General features: G+C 45.2%; 4 protein-coding genes and 1 long non-coding RNA gene across 5 annotated transcripts; 2 read left to right on the top strand and 3 right to left on the bottom strand.

The window, feature by feature from the left end:
- The first annotated feature begins 1251 nt into the window (after positions 1–1251).
- On the top strand, positions 1252–10156 carry LOC141025711 (F-box/FBD/LRR-repeat protein At4g26340-like). Its single transcript, XM_073501622.1, has 8 exons — positions 1252–1411; positions 1969–2234; positions 2352–2427; positions 3827–3954; positions 4053–4162; positions 8666–9419; positions 9510–9659; positions 9842–10156. Exons 1-8 carry the CDS (start codon positions 1252–1254, stop codon positions 10154–10156), a joined length of 1959 nt encoding a protein of 652 aa, XP_073357723.1.
- LOC120967297 (uncharacterized) lies at positions 4419–8575 on the bottom strand. The gene is made up of 5 exons (XR_006665795.1): positions 8362–8575; positions 8094–8266; positions 7105–7212; positions 5237–5503; positions 4419–4704 (listed from the first exon to the last, which is right to left on the bottom strand). It is a non-coding gene; the product is annotated as an uncharacterized lncRNA (long non-coding RNA).
- Positions 10157–12370: 2214 nt separating the features above from the next.
- Positions 12371–13631, bottom strand: LOC109777999 (vignain-like). The gene has a single exon (XM_020336561.3). It carries the CDS (start codon positions 13570–13572, stop codon positions 12610–12612), a length of 963 nt encoding a protein of 320 aa, XP_020192150.1. The 5' UTR covers positions 13573–13631; the 3' UTR covers positions 12371–12609.
- Positions 13632–17876: 4245 nt separating this feature from the next.
- Positions 17877–20175, top strand: LOC109777998 (uncharacterized). Its single transcript, XM_020336560.4, has 3 exons — positions 17877–18389; positions 19122–19501; positions 19604–20175. Exons 1-2 carry the CDS (start codon positions 17945–17947, stop codon positions 19235–19237), a joined length of 561 nt encoding a protein of 186 aa, XP_020192149.1. The 5' UTR covers positions 17877–17944; the 3' UTR covers positions 19238–19501; positions 19604–20175.
- Positions 20176–20334: 159 nt separating this feature from the next.
- Positions 20335–22998, bottom strand: LOC109778000 (F-box/FBD/LRR-repeat protein At1g13570). The gene is made up of 5 exons (XM_020336562.4): positions 22755–22998; positions 22441–22568; positions 21475–22320; positions 21236–21385; positions 20335–21075 (listed from the first exon to the last, which is right to left on the bottom strand). Exons 2-5 carry the CDS (start codon positions 22558–22560, stop codon positions 20761–20763), a joined length of 1431 nt encoding a protein of 476 aa, XP_020192151.1. The 5' UTR covers positions 22561–22568; positions 22755–22998; the 3' UTR covers positions 20335–20760.
- Positions 22999–23867: the final 869 nt, after the last annotated feature.

Here is a 23867-nt window from a genome sequence, read left to right as displayed (position 1 = left end):
GGAGAGAGAGAGAGAGGCGACTGCACGTCAGAGAGAAAATCTTCTATTGAGAATGTGTTTCGGCTGCTCAAATTTGAGAGCCGACTGATGCTTCTCCTGAAAAACTTAAGCAGCTAAACCAAATGACAGTTCGGCGAGGTGTGCCCTTTTTGAGGAGTTAAGCCCTTTTATGAGTTCAACTAGAGATGCCTAAGTGAGCAGATCTCACCTCTTCACCACTTGTCACACCATGTTACCAATTGACCCTATTTATCGATATGTGTAAATAGTTACATTAAAAAGGCATGTTTTTATCCCTCAAGTTTTCAATGGTTTACGTTCGATCCCTCTCTAGAACCGGATCAAAGCGGTGCCCATGTCGATGCTCCGAAGGGTTTTCTACTTTTACAAGAACGAAAAGAGGCTTATGATGCGTTTGGTAGCTCAATGCTTTTTTGTGTGTTTATAGAATACTGTAGTTTGTCTAGAAACCATAGTTTTAACACTTGGAGGTGTTTAGGTCGGTATATATTTTAATTTTATAAACTGTAGCATCCCCAATGTTGTGTTTGTTTAGTATTTGAGAAAGAAGTTGCCAAACTAGGTCTTAACATTTTCTCAAAAGGCTAGCCTGCAGTAGGTCCAACCAGGCCCGCGTGGTGCAAATTTCATCCGTTTGGTAGCCTGCCTCGCATCAAAAATCTTGGCGCGCATGATGTTTAAAGCACCTCAGGGTCTGGTTGAGTAGGAATGCTCGAATCGGTCATTTATTCACAGCCAACACCGAAAGATGCATCTCGAGGCATGTGGACGTCAGCAGCTGCACGTGAGGAGCCACGCTTGAGACGTTGCATTGTTTCCCAAAGCGCCGCCATAACTACCCTCACCTCTCTCTCTCCCCCCTCTCTCCAATCTTACACCGAAGGCGATGAGAGCAAAATCTGGACAACGAGCACCGGTGGCGAGCACCGATGTCAATCACCAGCTTCACCACCTCACCGACAGGTGTTCTACAATGATGGCAAGCCCTTTGTCCTCGCACTCGATTTGGTCGCATGCGGTTTTGTCCTTATACCATGCCTGCATTTGATTTACGAGGCGCATAGATGGCATCCAACCTCTTGGGGATTCGAATGGGATTGACCACCATCTTGATTTAGGCATATCGATGGATTTTAAGGGTTTGAACGGGATTGAGTACAAGGGGGAGGGGTAAATCAAGCTTACAAGCACTACTTCATAGTCATGATGAGTTTGGAGGCGCTTGGAGCGATGGTAGCCCTGAGGCTTGTTGTCGGCCACCTCCATGGTAGTGCGATCGCCTGGCTCCGGCTCCATGACCACCATCTGCACTGCTTCGACATTGCCAGCATTCTCCGGCTCAACCGCATCATCCACCATCTCCTCGTCCTACTCATCCTCCAGAGCGATGGTGGCCCCTGCCACCACGACGGCTGAATTGTCATGAGGAGCCCTGCCAAGCCTGTACTTGACCCATCTATCTCTCTAACCAGGATCAGCCGACTCTGTCTGATCTGTCGCCTAACACAATATGTCCACTGACATAGCGCCCTTGGCTGGGTAAGGTATGATCATCTTCAACTCCTCCTTTGTTGCCTTCAACACCATAATGTATGTATGCAGGTCATCAATGCTGTTGAACTGAGAGTACACCTTCAATGGTCTTCGTGAACTTGGTGAGGTCACCGCAAGAACCGAAGAAGGAATGCCCTCCATCTAATGCCATTTGGGGATGGAGTTCATGATGATGGAGAGGTGGTGAGACAAAGAGACAGAGTTGTGGAAAAGGAAACGGTGGAAGATAGAGAGAGACAGAGATGGTTGGAAGAGGTAGTGGAGTGCGGTGGTGGATAAATAGGGGCTTTGGAGTATGTGGGTGGGATGGGAGGCGATCACCGACTCATATGTGTGTTGCATTTGTCCCTTCATTGACCTTCATTCATGATGTTCATAATGCAAATCGACCAGGCTACTTCGGGGAACTCCAAGGGCAAGGAGGTGTGGTTCTGTTCGACAAGAAGGGCAAGTCGGTGGTGGAGCTCGACAGTGCCCCCAAGCGGCCGAAGAACTACGGGCATTTCCATGAGGACGCCGGCCCAACCCACTTTTGCAAGGTCATCCTTGCACCGAAGTTGGAGTACGTGTCGATGCCACTAGAGTTCACCAAGCACTTCACCACCGTCCTAGAGGAATTCAAACTAAAGACGAACACCGGCTGCGCCTGGAGGAAGACGGTCCGAATGCTCGACGACAAGCCCCCTGTTGATAAGGGTCGGACCCCCTTCCCCGTTGTTCACCAGATCATGATCGGGTACCTGTTGCCTTCAAGCTGGTGACTCACCAACACCCAGAAGGTGGTCGTCTTCAACGACGAGGGCGTCGAGGTGGTGACCAAGTGCAAGAAGCACGATGAGACCTTTGCCATGGGTGCATAGGAAGTTATCTCTGCACCTAAGACTTTTGCGTAGATTGTTTCAAACTTTGTCGTGACTGTTTAAGGGTTTAACTGTGTGTTTAAGACTTAGGTTTAAGGGCATATGGTATGCCTATCTATCTATGTCGTGCTTGCGAGTGTGCTGGTAACCTCACCACTCCGAAAGAGGTCACCAGACAACATGTGCTGCATCTAACCAAACATCACACATTATGCATCTCCCTAGATCGAACAAGCCCACAATAAAAAAAACGTAAATGCATTCCTTCGCAGCTAGGCTAGGGAGGATGGGGAAAGTATCTGGTGCTCCCAGCCTTGGGATACTCCCGGTACTCCAATGTCAAAAATACATTTTTTAATGTTTCACAAAATTCTGAAAAAATCATGAATGTTCACAATGAATATGTCTACAAGCCCTAAAAATTCGAGGGCCACACTCGGAACACACATTGAGAAACAAAAAAGTGAAATCTAGCATGAATAGTGTAAAGGAGGGACAAAAGCAACATTGACACTATTCAGATCTGGATTTTTCTTTTTTGTTTCTCAATGTACATTTCGATTTTGGACTTGAAATCTTTAGTGGATGTAGTGACATTCCTTGTGAACACACTCATTTTTTCCCGGAATTTTTTGAATCATTTAAAATTATTTTTTCACATTGAAGCACCGAGAGTACTCTAAGGCTGGGAGCACTCGATATTTCCCCAGGGAGGATGCATGCTACCAAACAGCATGCATAACATGGTCTTTACCCTGTGTCTGCTCACAAACCCAACTACGTCACATATGCAATGAGGCAAAAAATGGTGAAGGTAACCAAACACGCCCTGTAGGACCGTATCTATCCACTGTCCAAAAAAAAAGAGAGAGAACAGAAGAACACATCTTTTTTTAGACATTGAAGAACACATCTAACGTGAGGTATTGGGCCCTCCGTTCTTTAGTTGGGCCTGCAGATGTCGGAGCGCTTTGCCTCTTCCTCGTAAGTCGTAACGCAATCAGCGTCAGACTCGGCCTGCACCACCGGAAATAAAAGCGCCGGGAAAATCATGAATCCTTGTCCCCCTGTTGCCCGCCTCCGGAGCCAGAGCGGAAAAATCCACCCGCCGCCCGCCTCGCTCGTCGCCGACCCCCAAATTAATCCGCAGCCTCAGACCTCTCGTCCGAGGCCGGCGAGTGTAGTGGGGAACAACAGGTCAGTTTGCCCCTGCCTCCGCTTCTTCAATCCTATATCCATTGTTCCTCCTCCGTTTTGCTCCGAAATCAAGTAAATATGCAACGATTTAAGAGGGCTAAAAATTGTGGGGCGATCAAACTGTCATATCCCATCCTCATTCTCATCTTGTGTTTATCTGATATCACAACGTTTTTGCCATGTTGTTTTTTCAGCATCAGAAATGGGCAACTACCTGACAAGTACAAGAACAACACGAGAGAAACGCGTTCATGTTAAACCAGCGACGGGATCGACCAATGGCAAGGGAAGACCTAACATCAAACTTCAAGACCTTCCAGAGGTAGCATGTTAAGATTGCACACCCTTTTGATTGAACTTTTAAGGCTGAACATATTTTCTGAACTAAAATCTGTTTTCTTTTCCCTTCTTTCGCTGAAGGATGTGTTATGCACAATTTTATCGAAATTACCGGCGAAAGAGGTTGTGTGGACCAGCGCTTTGGCGAGCGAGTGGGAGTCTTTGTGGACAACTTGCCCCAGACTAAGGAGGTGTTTGGTTCTCTGGCTAGTAACACAAACGTTAATGGTAACAGGACACGCGGGGGGATCGAAGGGGTAACAGTCCAGTTGTTATTTTGTTTGGCACATGCCAGTAACGTTATCAGTTACCTTTACAGTGTTTGGTGTGGCACTATAATCTGAATACGTGAGACAACTTTCACATGCAGAACCAGTTTTAAATTCATGCAATTTGACAAGGTTTTCACATGCATTTCACAGGTGCTTCACTAGCACAGATTCAAACTCATCAAACAAGTACATAATTTAAAAATATTTTTGCATTCATCCAAGACATCCTTTAACCAGATTTTGACACCACTTCTAAAATGCATATTAACTCATCAATACAAACACCTCCTCAGACTTCATCAATAATTCGAGATAAACTACATAATTAGTCCCCAAAATTATTTTGTAAGGCAAGTCCAAAGGCCTATTTCAGAATCTTGCAAAGTAGCTTTTCCATCGACCATTCCTCTGATCAGCCACTCCACCGATCTTTTCTAATCAACCGTGCTTCTTTTTCTCATCTGCCAAAATAAGCAAGAGTTAAATAAGAAGTGAAGAAACAGAAAAGAGACAACCATTAATTCAAAAATTAATAGCAGAACAAGCACTCTGATTACAAAATTGTAATCAATCCATAATCATCATCATTTATTCTGTTGTTCACTAGAAAATCACTTGACCTAGCAAGACAATCAAGAACTCCAATGATAATTTACTTGACATATATCTAAGCAAATGCTTATTATCCATGTTCATTGTAAATTAACATCACATGTTAAGCTTGTCAAGTAGAGATTGGATGGAACATATACTACGGATGTCAAGCAGAGATTGGATGGAACATATACTGCGAGTGTAAGCAGAAGCAAGAAGTCAGCTAGACATTGCAAATGCATATACTACAGCAAGTCAACTCGAGATGGCAAATGCATATACTAGTAGCTAATCAAGTAGAGATTACAGATTCATATAGCAGCTAGCCAATCAGAGGTAGATGTTATCAAAGCTGAAAGAGTTTAGCAAAAGAGATTGTGGAGTTTAGCAAAAGGATACCGGAGAGCATTTTTAGGACATACTCCCTCCTCAGATTTTCTGGAAGCGCAAGCATCATGTTCATCTGATCTGGAGCTTTAGCAAATACGGTTGCAGCCTCAACGATCTCGTTCCCGGTAAAGCTAAGCCTAGCCAATTCACTAATAGCCTTCTCTTTTGATTTCTGCTGAGGATCCTCTTGCGCTGCTTCTCGTGCCATTGATGCTGCCATTGTACCCACATATTGTGTCACATTGTTCAGCTGGCTATTGACATCTTGAAGCATCGCTGCAAAGGGATCACTTGGTATATAAAGGGCACACAGTCGTGTAACTTATACACCTCTGTATAAGTTACCTTGGAAACCCAGGGACACACAGCGATCACGACAATCTGAAGAAGAGTACAAGGGAGCAAGGGCAGGCAAACAAGGAAGTAACAGGGGACAGACCTGGCCTTGACCATGAGGTTGATGTGGGCGCTGCCGCCTTGGCCGCCCGCGACCACCAGCTTCTTGTCGTCCTCCCCCCACTCCGGCGTCGACATCCTCTCGGCCCCTCGCGCGGCGTGGGATTGATCTGCAACATCCCCGCGGACGAACGAGGAAAGTCCGGCGATCGAGGCTGTGGTTTCCTCGGGGTGTGGTGCCGGGAGCATGCGGACTCGGCGGATCTTAATAGGCGGCTGCTCAGAGCCGGATTTGATAACTACTTCCGATTAAATTGGATGCGCTTAGCGACACTGCCTCTCTGCGATAATCACAATATAGAGAAGTACATACATGCAGAGGGAGAGGAGAGATTACACACGCACTAACTAACACCGTAGCAGCCGATCTTGCATGCAAGGAGAGGATAGAGCCGGCTTGACCTGCATGCCCATGCAAGGGCGCGTGGTGACACGTCATGCGCGCACCCTACGCGTCGGCGAGGTCTTGCGCGCATGACGCGTCACCGCGCGCCCTTGCATGGGCATGCAGGTCAAGCCGGCTCTATCCTCTCCTTGCATGCAGGATCGGCCGGTACGGCATTAGTTAGTGCGTGTGTAATCTCTCCTCTCCCTCTCCATGTATGTACTTCTTTATATTGTGATTACCGCAGAGAGGCAGTGTCACTAAGCACATCCAGTTTAATCGAAAGTAGTTATCAAATCCGGCTCTGAGCAGCCGCCCTATTAAGATCCGCCGAGTCCGCCTGCTCCCGGTGCCACACCCCGAGGGAACCACAACCTCGATCGCCGGACTTTCCTCGTTCGTCCGGGGGGACGCTACAGATCAATCCCATGCCGCGCGAAGGGCCGAGAGGATGTCGACGCCGGACTGTGGGGAGGATGACAACAAGCTGATGGTCGCGGGCGGCCAAGGCGGCGGCGCCCACACCAACCTTATGGTCAAGGGCCAGGTCTGTCCCCTGTTACTTCCTTCTTTGCCTGCCCTTGCTCCCCTGTACTCTTCTTCAGATTGACTTATACACGCTGCGTCGCTCTCACCAATTAGTTTATGCAAATTCTCTCCTCTTAGCTCTCTAATTCTAAGCCTCCTTTCTATTTGCCAACACTTTCTTCTATAAGCTAATCCAAAGATTAACCACACATAATAGTATACAAGCATAATGGCACTCATCAGATTAATAAATGCTACATTTCTTCTTTGACGTCTCGCGCTTAAGGGAAGACGGGCCATAACTGAAAAGATATACAAAATATAGGGTAATTCCAGGAGATGTGTGGTTGCTTGCTAAAAGAAATTAATATCTACTCAAGTGTATGGGTGAAGTAAATATATGATAGCATGTGTTCTTATCATTGCTTGTTGTTGCATTGGCAAGATTCATACCACTATAAGAAGAAAATATTGTTAAGAACAGAACAACATTAGGGGAAGAACTCACCAACCGATGGGGGAGGAGAGGAATGAGCAGGACAACCGATGAACCGTTGTTGGGAAAAAGAATGTTAAAGTGGAGGTTGATAAGCGAAAATACAGTACACTTCAGATCCTGCACACGAAAACAAAACAAAATATTAGAAATTGCTATCATTTATAAGCCAACAAAATAGTATACAAACAAAATAATAGTTCTCCTAAAGAGAACAGATCAAAGAGTGTAAATAAGTGGCACCGTCGTCATCATAGTGTGCACACGGTCACATATTATTAGCGTCTAGAGATCATAAGACTGAATTAGAAACAAAATTCTCAGATTGAAATCTCAAGGCAGCAACATATATAAACAGGACACAAAGAAAAGCTAGATACCACTATAAATAAGAACAGATCAAAATGTTCAGTTAACTCAATCTGGTTCGCAGCAATATGTTCAGTTAAGTCATCCTTGCAATTGTAGCATGACCGTCATCATGAGTGACACTCGGGCTTAGGCCCTGTTTGGTTCATAAGTCCTAAGACTTTTTTTAGTCCCAACTTATAAGTTCCAAGTCCCTAAAAAGTCCCTACCTGTTTGGTTCCTGGGACTTAACATGGACTAGATGACCATATTACAACTATAAGTCCCTATGAGTCCCTCCTTGAGAGTCTTATTTCATAAGTCCCAAATGCCCACTTTAAGTCCCTATAAGTCCCTCCTGTTTGGTTTAGATGGGACTTATAGGGACTTTTTTAGGTCCCTAAAACAATAAGTCCCTAGAAACAAACACCACGTTAATCTCCATAGGATTTGTTTCTCACCATGGCTATCTTTATAGCTCCCATTTTCAGATCATGATTAATCACAGGTAGTTTACTTCTATCTACAATCCACAAGTGCTTGAACCAAACAGTACAGGAAAAGATGATCAAGAACAGATCAATATTTTTCTAGTGTCTCATCGAATCAAGAAGAAATCAAGAAAAAAAATGTAAATAATGTTTAGCCCTAACCTAATCCGGTAGCATGGCCGGTGCTGCTTCTCGACGGCAAGAACGAGGACGACTAGATGGCTCTGGCACTGAACAGTGAGGCGCTGGATCTGACACACACACACACGTCCTCTTTGAACCCCACGCAGGCCAGCACAATGTGGATGTCCAGGCTCGAGATATTGCGCAAGGACCTGGGAAACTGAAAGGAGGAGAGGTGTCCGGTGAAAAACCACAAGATCTGGTCGATCCGCCGGCGTACGCGTGGGGAAGAACTCAGGTTACCTACCTACAGCCCTGAAGCTTGAGGTGTCGGGGAAGGAGCGGGCGGGCTTCTTCTTGACGCCGGGGAAGTCGGCCTCGACGTACGCCTCCGACCCCGACGGGGGTGGCCGGAGAAGGAGATCAGCCAAGGCCAGTCGAGGGCTGGAGGCGGCGGAGGGGAAGGGTTGGAGGCTCGGGGACTCGGGGAAGGGATCTGTTTGCGGTGCGTAATCGGACCGAGACTTGGGTGGGATCTGTTTACACCGTAACCAATAACGGAGCTACCTAAACAAACAGCTATTAACGTAATCCGTTACCGTCGTTATCAGGTTGCGTTACAAATTCGTCGATGATGCCCATACCCATAGCGGGAAACAGCATGCCCAGGTGTTGATCGACCGTGTTAACGCGGTTTTGCGGAAGCACCGCGGCAAGTTTGTCCATGATCTTGAGGTTAAACTTACGTTTGAGAGCAAGCTAGTTCATCATCTCGACAATGGGACTAGGTTTGCTATATCGTCCCGGACAAAGACGCTAGCTTTTGATTTGGCACCCTCATCCAATCTCCCGAGACACGGCTACCATTACACGTTCCCCTTCGATCTCCTGGACAAGGAAAGCGTATCCTACCTACGGTGTCTGCAACTTAGCTTTGTACGCTTCAAACCTCCTTCGCACTTCGTAGGTCTTCCGAACCTAAGAAAGCTCGATCTCTATTTACTGAAAGGCACCACCAGGCAGGATCTCGAGAATATCTTGGGCAGCTGCTGTAAACTCGAGTGGCTGAGCCTAGTCAGATGCCACCTGAACGATGAGCTGAGGGTCGTTCAGCCGTTGTCGCACCTGCACTACTTGAAGGTTATTTACTGCGAGATAACCAAGATAGAGTTCCACGCTGCAAGCCTCTCCACCTTTGTGTACGATGGAACATACATACCTATTGCCCTCCGTCACGCTTCCAAACTGGAAAATGCAAAAATTTCGTTCCGCGGTGCAGTTCTTCAGCATGCTGCCGCGTCACTCCTTGCCGGGCTTCCAGATGTACAAAACCTGACACTGAATGTTTTAATTCTACAGCTAGAGGTATTTCGTTTCGACGATATTCAAGTTAGGGTTTAGCGTGTGCAACTCATTTGTGTAGTAATAATAATAACCTCTGCTTTTATCTTTCAGACCCGATGGACGTTAAATAGTCCTCGCGTGTTTTCTCTGCTCAGGCATGTGCAGATAATGTTGATGATATCTTACGAAGATCATGATAAAATTCTCTACATAGTTTCGTTTCTAAGGGTTGCTCCCCTCATTGAAAGGTTGGAAGTACATGTAAGTAGTATTCCCGAACGGTTCTTCTTTTGCCACATAGTATTATTTTCAACCTGCATGCAGGTGGTAATTAACCAGATACCCGATGTTACATGCATCTTGAATGGTATTTCGTTCAAGCATCGTTTCTCTCTGTGCTGAATTCGAATTCTGATCTTACCATCGTATATGTACTTTTGCAGTTTAATGGGATTGCTACCATGTGGTTTTCAAATGAGGGACCTTTCAGACAAGAGGTCCCGCCGTGTGAATATACGCATCTGAAGAACATCCGTGTCACGGGTTTCAGGGGTGCGAGAGGCCAAGTTGAATTCCTTATGCACATTGCGGAGAATGCCCCTGCTTTACAGGTTGTGACTGTGGATACAACTCAAAGACTGACTGATGCTTGGTTTCCAGATGAAGTAAAGCCAGAACTCAATAGTGATGCACTTGATACGGTTAGAGGCCCTCTGCTCGAGAGACTCCCGTCGGGTGCAAAGCTTTTTCTCGCTTAAGGTAGCGAGAGATCAACGTTTCGAGAGCTGTGGAAGGACATCGTCTTCAACCAGACAGCAGCGGCCTTGGGGAGATCGGTCCATGGCCGTGTTCTTCGGAGCGGAGGCTGGGCTTCTTCGTATCGATCTCGAGGCCTTCTTTCGGTCATCGAGCGGGTGGATGTTGTTAGATGAGTTGTTCTACGATGATTTACGTGCACCATTGCTGCGTTTATAGCATGATAACGTTTGTGTTGGATGGATTTTGTTCCTGTGCTGTACAAGTAGCAGATTTAATGTTGTTCTTTGGTACACCTTTTCAAGTGTTTGAATTGCCAATTTGGGGACAAATTGCTTCTTGTTTTTACGAGCAAAATACGTCAGGTCCAGAGTGCTTCGTCACCCGGCCGATTACAAATTAACTGTCGCGAAAATTCAGTCATAACCACATAAGAGATCTCATAACAGAAATTAAACTCGTTGCCTTTGGATAGATTCATAGTGTATGAGTCAACCTCTTCCAGTCCCTTCTCTCAAAAGGAGACCTGAAAAATATCATCACATGAACATCGATCCCAAGAACAAATGGAAAGGAAGGGGCCACTCACCAGTGGCAACCATGGCTAGGTCTGGGTTTTGGCGGGCAAAGAAGACACTACAAGAGGAAGGAGGTGGACACGGAAAATATGGCGCTTCTCGCTGCCGGTTTATAGGGCTTATCTCAAAATCTTAGTTTCTTCATTTTATAAGGCTCAATTTGGTTATTCCCCATCACAAGTTCAGATTACAAGGTGCATTAAATCATTGCATGCAAGTATTAAGAGAAAATTGATCAATGCATGTACTTTATGCATGCATGCATTGCAATTAATACATTGGTAAACATAATTGTTTGAGGAAAACAAGGGCATTAATTAGCTGCTTTTGCAAATTACAAAAAGTATTCTACCACTCACCATCTACCTTGGTTGGTGAGATTTTTTAATTGAGCCCTATAAACCGAAAAGGAGGGAGTAGTATCAGCACAACTTCTTCAACAGAAGGCATGTGAGCATAAGGAACATAGTGAAGGTAAGATGATTTTACCTGGAATTTGTATGAAAACCCTCGGCCTCCCTGCGTCGATATTCCTGCGCACCAGGTATGTTGTCTATGGGTGAAGCCTTGACATGGGGATACCGTGATGACGACGAGCAGACCTAGGGCGGACGCCGTCGCAGAGGTCATGACTCGCATCAGAGGAGAGATATGGGGGACTGAAGCGGCACCGTTTGCTTCTCCTTCTCTCCATCATCGCACCCGGCAAGCGAGTCCAGTCGGCGGCGAGCGACTGCTCACCGGGAGCTCCTATGCAGCCCGTTAACAATCCGGCGCATGCAGCGCTGCTAGCATGGGCCGGCCCACTAGCATGCTGCCCCAGTTTTTTTTGATTTTTTTGTTACGAAAATAAAAATATGAAATAAAACAGGGTTTACAAATTCAAAGAAAAAAGGTTCATCCATTTGAAAAAAAGTTCATATCTTAAAAAAGGTTCATCAATTTTGAAAAAAGTTCATCAGTTTGAAAAAAAGTTCATTCAAATTGAAAAAAAGTTCATCCAATTTAGCAGAATTTCATTAATATTTTAAAAAGTTCATTAAATTAAAAAAAGTTCATAGAAACTCAAAAAAAGTTCATGTATTTTTAGAAAAAGTTCATTGAACTGAAAAAAAGTTCACAAATAAAAAAAAGTTCATCCATTTTCAGAAAGATGTTCATCAAATTTCAAAAAAGTTCATCGATATTCAAAAAAGTTCATCAATTTGAAAAACTGTTGAAATTTTTAAAAAGTTCATAGATATTCAAAAAAGTTCATAGAATTTTCAAAAAAGAGAATGTCAACCGGCGCCTAGATGGGCCAGCCCATTTACGTACGCCACAGGCGCTAGTTAACGAAAATGCACGTTAACTGGCGCCAAATAGGACATGCCCTGCTCACCGGTCACCCGGGGTTAGTCGTTCCGTTCGTGGGCTTCACACGGCAGAAGACCCAATCAACCACAAGCTTTAGATTTTTCTACTGTAGCAGCAGCCCCTTAGGACAGCCATCCTACTGCTAAAATTGATTCACTCATTTGCGCCGTACGCAGTCCTTATTGGAATCTCTAAAAAAACTTATATTTAGGAAGGGAGGGAGTAGTAGTGAAATCAAATATAAGAAGACAGATAGAGAGAAATGAGAAATACAATCAATAGTAGTTATAGTAGTTGAGGTAGCAGTGAATCAAATGAAAGAAGACATCATTGAATACATGTGCATTAGTTTGCTTTTTCAGATAGACTGCCATTAAATTATTTTCATGATATTATTCCCACGTTTCATACTAATTTTTCACTGGGTAAAACGCTTCCATCAGTATGCCACATAAGCCCTCCTTGGTAGGACCAGCTCCACGCGCCATGCGGATGTAGCCATTTTCACCCCGTTTTGCCCCCTATGAGTTCTTTATGATCCAGTAATCTATGCGTCTTTTGGGGTCATGGTCATCGGTGGTGCCGTAGCCCACCACCAACATTGAGTGGGTCCGATCCGTACCACACGGACCCACAAAGACGCCTCCTCCATAGCGCCTGAAGGCGTTCGGGTCAACCACCACAACAACGGGTTGGGCTGCCACCGCCTGCATTAATGCCACCTCATCCTTTTGCGGCACCTCTTTGATGCCATCGATGGTGATGACAGGGTTACGTTTCGACACCAAGCAGTAGGTATGCTTATAGGCAACGTATGGGTAGCTAGCCTTTGTGGTGATGCCGCCATGATTATAAATGTATTTTAAGGCCACTAGTGCGCCGCCGCCAACACAACCACCACTTCCCTTGTCCCAGTCTACGAGCTGTTGCGCTGACAATGACACCAGGTTCCTCGTCCTGATGGAGTTGATGCCCTCCACTGCTGCTGCCGCCGCAAAAGCCCAACAAGACCCGCACCCTCCTTGTCTCTTCACGCTTGTCACAACTGACGGGCGTTGGTCGTAGCCTGTCATGCGCCAGTCCACATACATTGGTAAGTTGTCACGCGCGACAACAACTTCGTGTGTGAACTGGTCTTGGCTCCGCTTCCCGCCGTCCGGCCTAATGTTGGAGCAGCGACCATACATGTGGTCAACCTCTTCATCAGTCATGTCGCCGAAGAGGTTGAGGCTCAGCTTGTAGGGTGCGTCACCTTGGTTGAATTCATGGATCATGCGAGCGTTCTCCTTGAACACTTTGAAGCGCCGAGCCTTGTCACTGAGTTTGTCTCCCACATTGTGATGCTTGCACCAGCGCTCGTATAGTGCCCATTGGGACTCCTCAGACGCCAAGTCCCTATCTGTGATGTCCATGGCGTGTGTCGTCGGCGTAGTGGCAACAAGCACGATGGCCATGAGTAATATCATTACAATTGCTCTTACCATTGTAAGTACTAAGTGGTTGCTTCGAGTGTCTTAGATATCTATTGGGTTGTGTGGAGTGTGCTAGGTAGCTTTGGTCCTCCTTATATAGCAAAATTATTGTAGTGCACGCGCAGTTTTTGTGTATACCCTTAATTAACTCGGAAATGCTGAAATAGTGGACCGACCCACAGGCAAGGTCGTCACTAGAAGATTTTGAGCTAGACGGTGAATCTAGCAGTAATTGTTCGAGATATTTGTGCATATCTAGAACATATATCTTTCTATCTCTATCTCTATCCTATCTCTATCTCTATATCTATATCTATCTATCTATCGAGTGGGCTGGTACAGTATCCCACCATTGTTCGAGGAGAAAATCCTAATCTTGATTTATCGATGCCAAGACATACTTTTACGGCATACTCGTAAATTACTTTTATTGTCATCCACTTATGGTCTGATGTTTGGCAACCCGAAACTACCCATTCGGTGTGTTGGTATACAATATTATCATTTTCTAAGGACGTAAGTAAAAATTGACATCATACTGAAAAATACTGACAACATAATATGACGATTCTAACTCACGGTAATTCATAAGTTGGGTCTATCCAACATCATTGTGCCAATAACAATGTGCTCTCATTATTGATGGTATCCTTGTTACTTTAACAATGACCATGATGAGGAAAACAAATCTATAATACCTAAATAGTTCATCTCCACTAATCTATTTAACTAAGCATGCATCCTATCCAAATTAGCATCCATACTCCTATAGCCACATCAACACTAACCCTCCACTTGGCCAATCCTTCTGATTCCCATTTTTTTTGTGAACCCTTTCAGTTCCGTGCTAGTTTTGGTTGCCCTGCAAACTAGCAACAACCGTATGCAGTCCATTACTCCAGCCAACATGCAACCCATTATTAGATGCTCAAGACCCCGCGCAATATGGGTTGTGCAGCCACAAACAAACTTCTTTGTGACATATTCTTCCCTTCCCCTTCCAATACCACGACAGTCGTCTCTTCCCCTTCCTTGCATCTTCTTCGGTCCTTCCTATATACTCCATATCTCATGTTTTGAGAACCCTTGTGCAATTCTTCATGTTCATTTGGGAAGATCCCTTATGCATTCTCTTCGGTGCTAGTTTTGGAAAGATAGACTACAATTCTTCATGTTCATTTGGGAAGATCCCTTACACATTCTCTTGCTCTGAACGCAGATCAACGCATTGATGCGTCCGTCGACCACGTCGATGCCATAGATGATGGGGACGGACGAGAGAGCGAGGTGCTGCATGTCGTCGACCATGTCAACCTAGTTGGATGAGGAGGCGTCGTCGCCACTGTTGAGGACGTTGGTAACGCCGAGCTAGCTCCGTGATAGCGTGGGGCAATACCATGAAGCTCTCGATCTGGACCATCTGGCCTGCCCTCTACCAAAGCATCATGCAACACAATAGTTCGTGCATGTGCATCTTCCCTCATCTCTTGCCATGTTTTCTTCACATATCTGTCCTACACGAGCAGGTCTTCATGCCGTGTCAACGCGGATAGGACATTTGATTGGCCAACGCCGGCATGCTCCACCTATACTCCTCACAACGCATGCTGATTCCTTTGTTGCATATCCAGTTGCTATGGGGACAAAGAGCCTACAATCCCGGCCCTAATTATATCTTCGCTTCCTTTTGTACTGTTTTCAGCACATACTGTCACATATTCTCAGTCTGGGTGCTTGATATACTGTAAGTTGATTGAAGTCATGTGCCTGAGAAAGATTAAAGTGAGGAAATCATTCAAGGTGCAGACAAGCAATTTGTATTGTAGATGTACCTTCGCATATATTATGTCTGATTCCCGAAATGGCCACGTTGTTTCTTTCTTTCCATTCTCTGATTAGTGCATTTACTGAAATAAAATATTTGCTAATACTTTTGTATTAGCAGCACATCAGCTTGAATTGTCTTCTTTACATTGTCTTCCCCTTGCAATACTACCTTTGATCATCCGATAAAATACTAAGACCATGTACAAGTTTGGTCACAAACTGATCATACCGAGAAAGGTGATTTCATTGTTACATTCTATGCAAGCCATCTTCTATAGTTTTTTTTCTTACTCTACCCTGAAAGTGGCCTTCTCCTTTAAGCTCTTTGTCACACTACTATCCCGCAGCAACGTGCGGGGCATTATCTAGTCATCATCAGTACATGAGTGTCCTAGAGGCATGGCGAGGGATCCATTTGGTATTTATGTTTCCACACAAGGAATTGAATTTTCCCCTGAATGTTATATTCAAGAATCAATGTAAGTATAATACAGAAATATAAACTTTATTATGAACATAGACACATAATAACGGAGGGCATATTTCTAACAATATGTGTTGTACAATCATGAATGAATATAGGACGATTTTTTTACTATGTTTTCGATGAGAGTCTGGGCTCCTCGTATAGGTGACTGAGTCGGACAGATCCACCTCAGAGATGCGGCGAAATATATGGTCATTTGTTAGTCTCGATATAGCGTACATAACGAATCCTAGACCTGAGGTTGACACATGAGTTCGCGATGGTGACCAACTTGTTTAGGGTCTATCAAAAGCTACTTCGTAAATGGGTCGTTATTATAAATATAGAATTCAAGCTAGTCTAGATCCATATGTCGTGAGGCATGGTTGACCGATAAGGGATTTGCTCGTCCGACTTGGAGAGATATTCTTTGGGGCATCTCGTGTGATTCGGCTCGAAAAGCATGGCAATGCGGCACAGATAAAACGTTAATCCAGTTTCGAAAGTCGGCATCACTGATGACCCACTAGTATAGGGGATCAACCAATGTACTTTCAATAAGTAAGAGTGTCGAATCCAACGAGGAGTGGAAGGAATCAGTAAGCGGTTTTCAGTAAGGTATTCTATGCAATTGCTATAAAGCGGTAACGATAGATAGTTTGGTAGTAAGACAATTCATAGGAAGTAACAAGTAACAAAAGTAATAAGGTGCAGCAAGGTGGCCCGATCCTTATTATTGCAAAGGACAAGGCGAAAGTAGTCCTTATAGTGATTAAAGCGTTCTTGAGGATACACGGAAATTTCGTCTAGACTTTCACCACAATTCATTGACTCTCGTTCATTGATTTGGTAAGTTTTTCTGTGGGTGGACCAGTGCTATATGATTACCCTTTCTTGCAAGCACCCACAACTACGAAAGAAGAATTAAGATAAATCTAACCATAGTATGAAACATATGGATCCAAATTATCCTCTTATGAAATAGCACATAAATTAGGGTTTAACCTTCTGTCACTCTCGCAACCCATCATTTATTTACTAATCCCACAATACCCGCCCCTAGGCCCAGGCATGGTAATGTGTCATGTAGTCGATGTTCACATAACACCACTAGAGGAACAACAACATAACACATCATCATAACATTGAACGAAAACCAACTTCACATGATTACTTATAACAAGACATCTCCCATGTCCTCAAGAACTAATGAGACTACTCACAAAACATGTTTATGTTCATGATCAGAGAAGAATAATATATGATTAACAATCTGAATATATAATGTTCCACCAAATAAACCAACTAGCATCAACTACATAATGTCATCAACACTACTAGCAAACCACAAGTACCAATCTGAGGTTTTGAGACAAAAGATTGAATACAAGAGATGAACTAGGGTTTGGAGATGAGATGATGCTGGTGAAGGTGTTGATGGAGATGACTCCTCCCATGATGAGAGGAGCGTTGGTGATAATGATGGCTTTGATTTCCTCCTCCCGGAGGAAAGTATCCCCGTTGGAATCACTCCGTCGGAGTGCAAAAGTGCTCATGCTTAGGTTCCGCCTTGAGTCGGCATCGCTTCGGCCCGAAAGTTTTCTCATTATTTTCTAGGGTAAATGACTTCACATAGAGGAAGATGGGCATCGGTGACCTCTGTGGGCCCCACAAGGCACCTAGGCGTGCCCACCGAGGGTCTTCTTCGGTACTTCTTTCTTCCAGTATGTTTTTTTTATATATTTGAAAATAATGCTCCGTAAATTTTTCAAGTCACTTGGAGCTATGGAGAATAGCTATCTCGGTTGTGGCCATTCCAGGCTCAGAATTCTAGTTGCCGACAATCTCCCTCTTCAAATGTATCTTGTATTTTAAGATAGAAAATACATTAGAATTGCATCATAAAATGAAATATAGATCTAAAACATTGTAAAATATTAGTAGAAAAACATGATGCAAAATGGACGTATCAAAGATGTCAGTCCTTGAAATAGGAACCCGGGCGGGCAGGCGACACGTCTCCCTTCCCGATCGGAACAAACAACCAGCCGGTCGAACCGAACCCAACCCAACCCAACCAAGAGGAAGCTCATGGCGGCCGCCGGCTCGGAGGCTGAGCGGAGCGGCGAGAAGCCGCCGGCGAATGCGCCCGCCTTGGAGGCCGCCAGGACGATGTCGCCGGAGCGCGGCATCCAGTCGCCCGTGAACGGAGGCCCAGGGAAGGAGCCGTCGGGGGAGGCCAAGGTCGTCGAAGAGCGGCGGGAGGATGGGGTCCAAGCGGCCGACGCGGAGCGCAGCGACGAATCGACCAAGGCGGACGAGGGGGCCTTCGTCGACTCGACCAAGGCGGAGAACATCAAGAAGCTGCAGTCGGAGGCGCCCACCGACGACCCGGACGGCGAGCCTGCAGATGTCAAGAGCAACGGCAAGAACGTCGACGCGGCCACGAGCGCCGCCAAGGAGGACGGGAACCCGGTGGAGGAGGACCCCACCAACGTCCCGGAGGCGGAGGACCCGAGCAGTACCAATCCGGCTGGTACGGCCTGTCTTGTTCCCCACTCGTTATGCTCTAGTTCTTGCCAATCGATAGCTCGGATTTAGGATGTTATGAGATTGGATTTCCCAAAATCGCATTTCACATTTTGATAGCATGTCAGCCCTACATAATAGTAATATCTAGGGTTTAAGACGCAATGGGGGGAAATCCACCCAGCCTTTAGTTGCAGTGGGGAAAGCCAAGAACACCATTAGTTAGTTGTTGTGGGTGTTGTGGGTTGCTTTGCTGAGCGCAGGTGCTTAGGAGGAGGGACGGTTCTGTCATGTTCCCCACTCAATGTACTCGTTCTTGCCAGTCTAGCTCGGATTCAGTATCTCAACTCAATCCGATTGGATTTCCCTAAATCAGATATCAATCTTGATAGCTCGATTCAAGAATTTGGGGAAATGGGAGCTTGAATTGAGGATGTAATCTTGTAGTACACAATATATACGGTATAAGATTTCCTTTAGGAAAATATAATAAAGAACACCTTCAGTTGTTGTGGGTTGGATGGTAATTGAAGTAATTTATTAGCTGATTAAATTAACGATGAGGAGTTCGGGACTCGTCGATTTTTTGGTTCCAATAATAACTCTGCTAATGTGCCTATTATTTTAGCCTCTGAGGTTTTCCATGGCCGTTAACTGCTCTGTCAAAAAAATATAAAATCAACTCAATAGCATGTTAAGAGTACGGAATTCATCAAGTAAGGTTTTTGCTTCTGTTCAGGTACCTCAAGGTCTTGGTCAAGCACGGTATTCAAGGCTGGGAAAGCCATCGAGGAATCTAGTCGCTATGTTGGTAGCTGGCACGCGCCGCTGCAACACAGCAGCGATTTCCTGTGACAGGTTGCGCGCTACGCCCCAGCCACAGGACTCCAGCAGGGTTGTCCTGCTGCATTCATCTGGCTGTCTTGGGCCTGCGACAAGGTCAGTGCTTTCCTCGCCGAGGCGGCAACAACCGTGCAGGGTGCATCGGCCCTTGGGCGAATGGTAGGCCGCTGCACGAGTATGATCGGCAACAACCTTAAGGCGGAGCCGGGGGAAGAACCAGAGCCAGGCAAGAAAGATGGCACCGCTGCCAAGGTGCTAATCACATCATGTGACCAGGTAACTTGCAGCGCAGTTCGTAGTTGGGTAACTTGCAGCTGATCGGTCTGAGATACTGATGTCATCATACTGACCGTAAGCTGCATTTCTTGATGTTTGAAGCTTGAGGAAGTATTGAGGTTCTGGGAGGCAGGAGCGAGGGTCCAGCTGGATATAGGCCCGGACGTGAGCGCCGCGCTGGCCAATCTCTTGTATGACATGCTCAAACAGCGAGGGCCTGCTGCCCTTGATCTTATCAAGAATGGCTCCAACATGGCGGCAAAGCGCTCAGGGGCATAGGGATCAACATTTTCTTGCTGTTAAACATGCATACAGATGTATACTATTCTTGGGGTGATACTTCCTCCTTCCCATAATATAAGATCGTTTTGCAAGCTGTTTTAGCTCGCAAAACGATCTCATATTATGGGATGGATGGAGATACAATGTAATCTGATGGCATTCCAGTTAGTGGATGCACAGCCTGGCAAACCTAGGAGCCAATGCTAGTGATATACCACTGCCTTTACTAACGTGTGGAGTTGGCTGTGGTGATCAAAAACTGTGAGATATGTGTGTAGTTGTTGGTTCTTCAGAAATTTTGTGCAAGCAAAATATTATCAGGTCTTAATTCTGGATGTATAAACTTGCCTGCAGCAAAAGATTTTTTGGTTATATAAGCTTGTTAGTCAAAACCACCTGATCCTTGTTCGGTTCTTTGCTTCCTTGAGTTTTTGTGTACCCTGGAGTTGGTTCTTCCCCAAGGAAGAATTTCTTCTCGGACAAAATGCGTGTTTGGAATACAACAAATCTTATTTTTTTCTCAACAATTCGTCCGCAAACACAACAATAAATTTCACAACTGATGTATATTAACACGTTTCAATCACTCACACACACTTGGCAAATTTGTCCCCAAATTGGCAATTCAAACACTTGAAAAGGTGTACAAAAGAACAACATTAAATCCGCTACTTGTACAGCACAGGGACACAATACAAACGTTATCGTGCTATAAGCGAACCAACTGCACCTACATCATCATATAGAGCAACTCATCTAACAACATCCACCCGCTCGATGACCGAAATTAGGCCTGTGCGGGTTTTTGGAGCTCCACCAGCCTGTCAAGAAGCCCATTCGCCCTAAGTCACCGAAACGATTCTGCAAGAACTTCACCGGTCCAGCAAGGAATCGCTCCCCCTAGGCACACCAATTAATTCTGCCCCTACCCTCAAGCAGGTGGTCGATGGCTTCGCCCCTGTTGATCTGTTGCTGCCTTAAGAGAGAAGAAGCTTTGCACCCACTGGGAGTCTGTCGAGCAGAGGGCCTCTAACCATATCAAGCGCATCACTATTGAGTTCTGGCTTTACTTCATCTGGATCCCAAGCATCAGTCAGTCTTTGAGTTGTATCCACAGTCACAACCTGTATCGCAGGGGCATTCTCCACAATGTGCATAAGGAATTCAACTTGGCCTCTCGCCCCTCTGAAACCTGAGACACGGAGATTCTTCAGATGCGTGTATTCACATGGCGGGATCTCTCGTCTGGAAGGTCCCTCATTTGCAAACCACATGGTAGAAGTCCCATTAAACTGCAAAAGTACATATACGATGGCAAGATCAGTATCGAATTCAGCAGAGAGAAACAATGTTTGAACAAAATACCGTTCAAAATGCATGCAACGGTTACCACCCACATGCAGGATGAAAATAAAAGATGGCAAAAGAGGAACGTTCGGGAATATTACTCACATGTACTTCCAGCCTTTCAATGAGCGGAGCAACCCTTAGAAACGAAACTATGTAGAGAATTTTATCATGATCTTCGTAAGATATCATCAACATTATCTGCACATGCCTGAGCTGAGAAAACACGCGAGGACTATTTAACGCCCATCGGGTCTGAAAGATAAAGCAGAGGTTATTATTATTACTACAGAAATGACTTGCACAAGCTAAATCCTTACTTGAATATTGTTGGAATGAAATACCTCTAGCCGTAGAATTAAAACATCCAGCGTCAGGTTTTGTACATCTGGAAGCCCGCTGAGGAGTGACGCGACAGCATGCTGAAAAACTGCACCGCGGAACGAAATTTTTGCATTTTCCAGTTTGGAAGCGTGACGGAGGGCAATAGGTATGTATGTTCCATCGTACACAAAGGTGGAGAGACTTGCAGCGTGGAACTCTATCTTGGTTATTTCACAGTAAACAACCTTCAAGTAGTGCAAGTGCGACAACGGCTGAACGACTCTCAGCTCATCGTTCAGGTGGCATCTGACTAGGCTCAGGCACTCGAGTTTACAGCAGTTGCCCAGGATATTCTCGAGATCCTGCCTAGTGGTGCCTTTCAGTAAATAGAGATCGAGCTTTCTTAGGTTTGGAAGACCGGCGAAGTGGGAAGGAGGTTTGAAGCATACAAAGCTAAGTTGCAGAAAGTGTAGGCAGGATAGGCTTTCCTTGTCTAGGAGATGGAATGGGAACGTGTAGTGATAGCCAGGTCTCAGGAGATTGGATGAGGGTGCCAAATCAAAAGCTAGCTTCTTTGTCCCGGACGATATAGCAAACCTAATCCAATTGTCGAGGTGATGAACTAGCTTGCTCTCAAACATAAATTTAACCTCGAGACCTTCGACTAACTTGCCACGGTGCTTCCGCAAAACCGCGTTAACACGGTCGACGAACACCTGGGCATGCTGTTTCACCCCGTGCGTGTGGGCACCGTTGAAACTTAGTTTGGGGCAAGCTGTCCACAAAGACCTCCACTGGCTCGCCAAGACGCTGGTCCGAACAACCTCTTTTGCAGGCAGTTTTGATAAAATTGAGCATAAGACATCCTTCAACAACACCAAAAAACACTTCAGCTCAGTGAATCAACTTATTTGCCCTTAAATAAAAGTTAAATAAAAACATAACTTAAAGTTAAACCAAAAGGGTGTGCAATCTTAACATGCTACCTCTGGAAGGTCTTGAAGTTTAATGTCTGGCCTACCCTTGCCATTGGTGGATCTGGTCGCTGGTTTAACATGGACATGTTCCTCTGGTTTGGTTCCTGTGCTTGTCAGATAGTTGCCCATCGCAACGGCTGGAGCCAAAAACATTGTGACATCAGAGAAACAAGAGGATGGTGAGCATGAGTTATGAAAGTTCAGTCAAGACAAGTACAGTAGCATGTGTAAACTCAATTTTCGGCGTCTCTATTCCCCACAAGAAGCAAAACAGAGGAGGCATAATCGCAAATAGGGTTGGAAGCAGAGGCAAACTGACTGACCTGTTTATTCCCCGCTCAACTCGCCGCCGTCGGAATAATTGGCTGACTGACAGATCTGAGGCGGCGGCTTAATTCGGGGGTCGGACCGGAATTTCTGGCGGCGAGGGGCGCGCTGGAGCAGGAATGGCGGCCGGTCGGCGACGAGCCAGGCGGGTGGTGGGTGGACTTTTCCGGTTTTCCCCTCTGGCTCCGGCGGAGGCAGGCAACGGAGGAAAAAGGATTGATTTTTTCTTTCAGTCTTGACAAAGAAAAGGGTTGATTTCCCAGCGCTTTTATTTTGGGCTGTGCAATGCAGTGCAGGCCGAGTCCGGCTCCGGCTCCGTTCAGGAAGCCGAAAGTGTTCCCGAAATTCCTCTCTCTGCTTTAATGTTCTAGATAGATTTGCTGTTTCTAAAAAAAAGTTCTGGATTTGCTAAAAAAAACATAAAAGTTCTACTAAATCCCTTGATTAAACAATACGATTTTTGTATGATCTAGTTATTGCACATCTAAATGACTCAATCAAACATACCCCCTCTGACCAATTTTATAAATCGTTTAAGACAGCCGAAATTGAACTGTTTTATGTTCTGTCTTAAATGTCTAAAACGTCTTACAAAAATGAACAGAGGGAGTAATAAAAAAAGACAAAATTCCGTATGAATATCCGCATAAATCAATAACATAGAACTTAGACGTGCGACACTTCAAGCATATCTAGACGTGCTTTAGCAAAACTGACACGACTTTTCTAAATGTCGGACCACATCATTTCCGCAACACTCCGTCCATCGTTGGATCGTGATCGTGCGGGAAGCGATGTAAGTGCGGTTTTCTAGGTCGCCGTGATTGTGCAGGCGACATTTCTAAACCCTATTCATCACTGGTGCCAAGAACTAAATTCTAGTTGTCCGGTAACAGGCTTATCACACCAACCAATCCATCCAATAGTTATATGTTTTTTGAGTTGAAGACAAAACACCTTTTTAGTATGTTGCTTTGAACTAATATTTAGACTAAAAAGGGTTTTGGGCTACTAATACATGCTATCATAAAGAAATAAAAGTAAGAGACTAATTAGCACATGCACACGTTTTAGAAATGTACTCTAGTAAATTATGTGTAAATAGCATG

Source organism: Aegilops tauschii, chromosome 6, assembly GCF_002575655.3.
Source record: "Aegilops tauschii subsp. strangulata cultivar AL8/78 chromosome 6, Aet v6.0, whole genome shotgun sequence".
Lineage (NCBI taxonomy): Eukaryota > Viridiplantae > Streptophyta > Magnoliopsida > Poales > Poaceae > Aegilops > Aegilops tauschii.
This window is presented reverse-complemented; position numbering and strand designations above follow the sequence as displayed.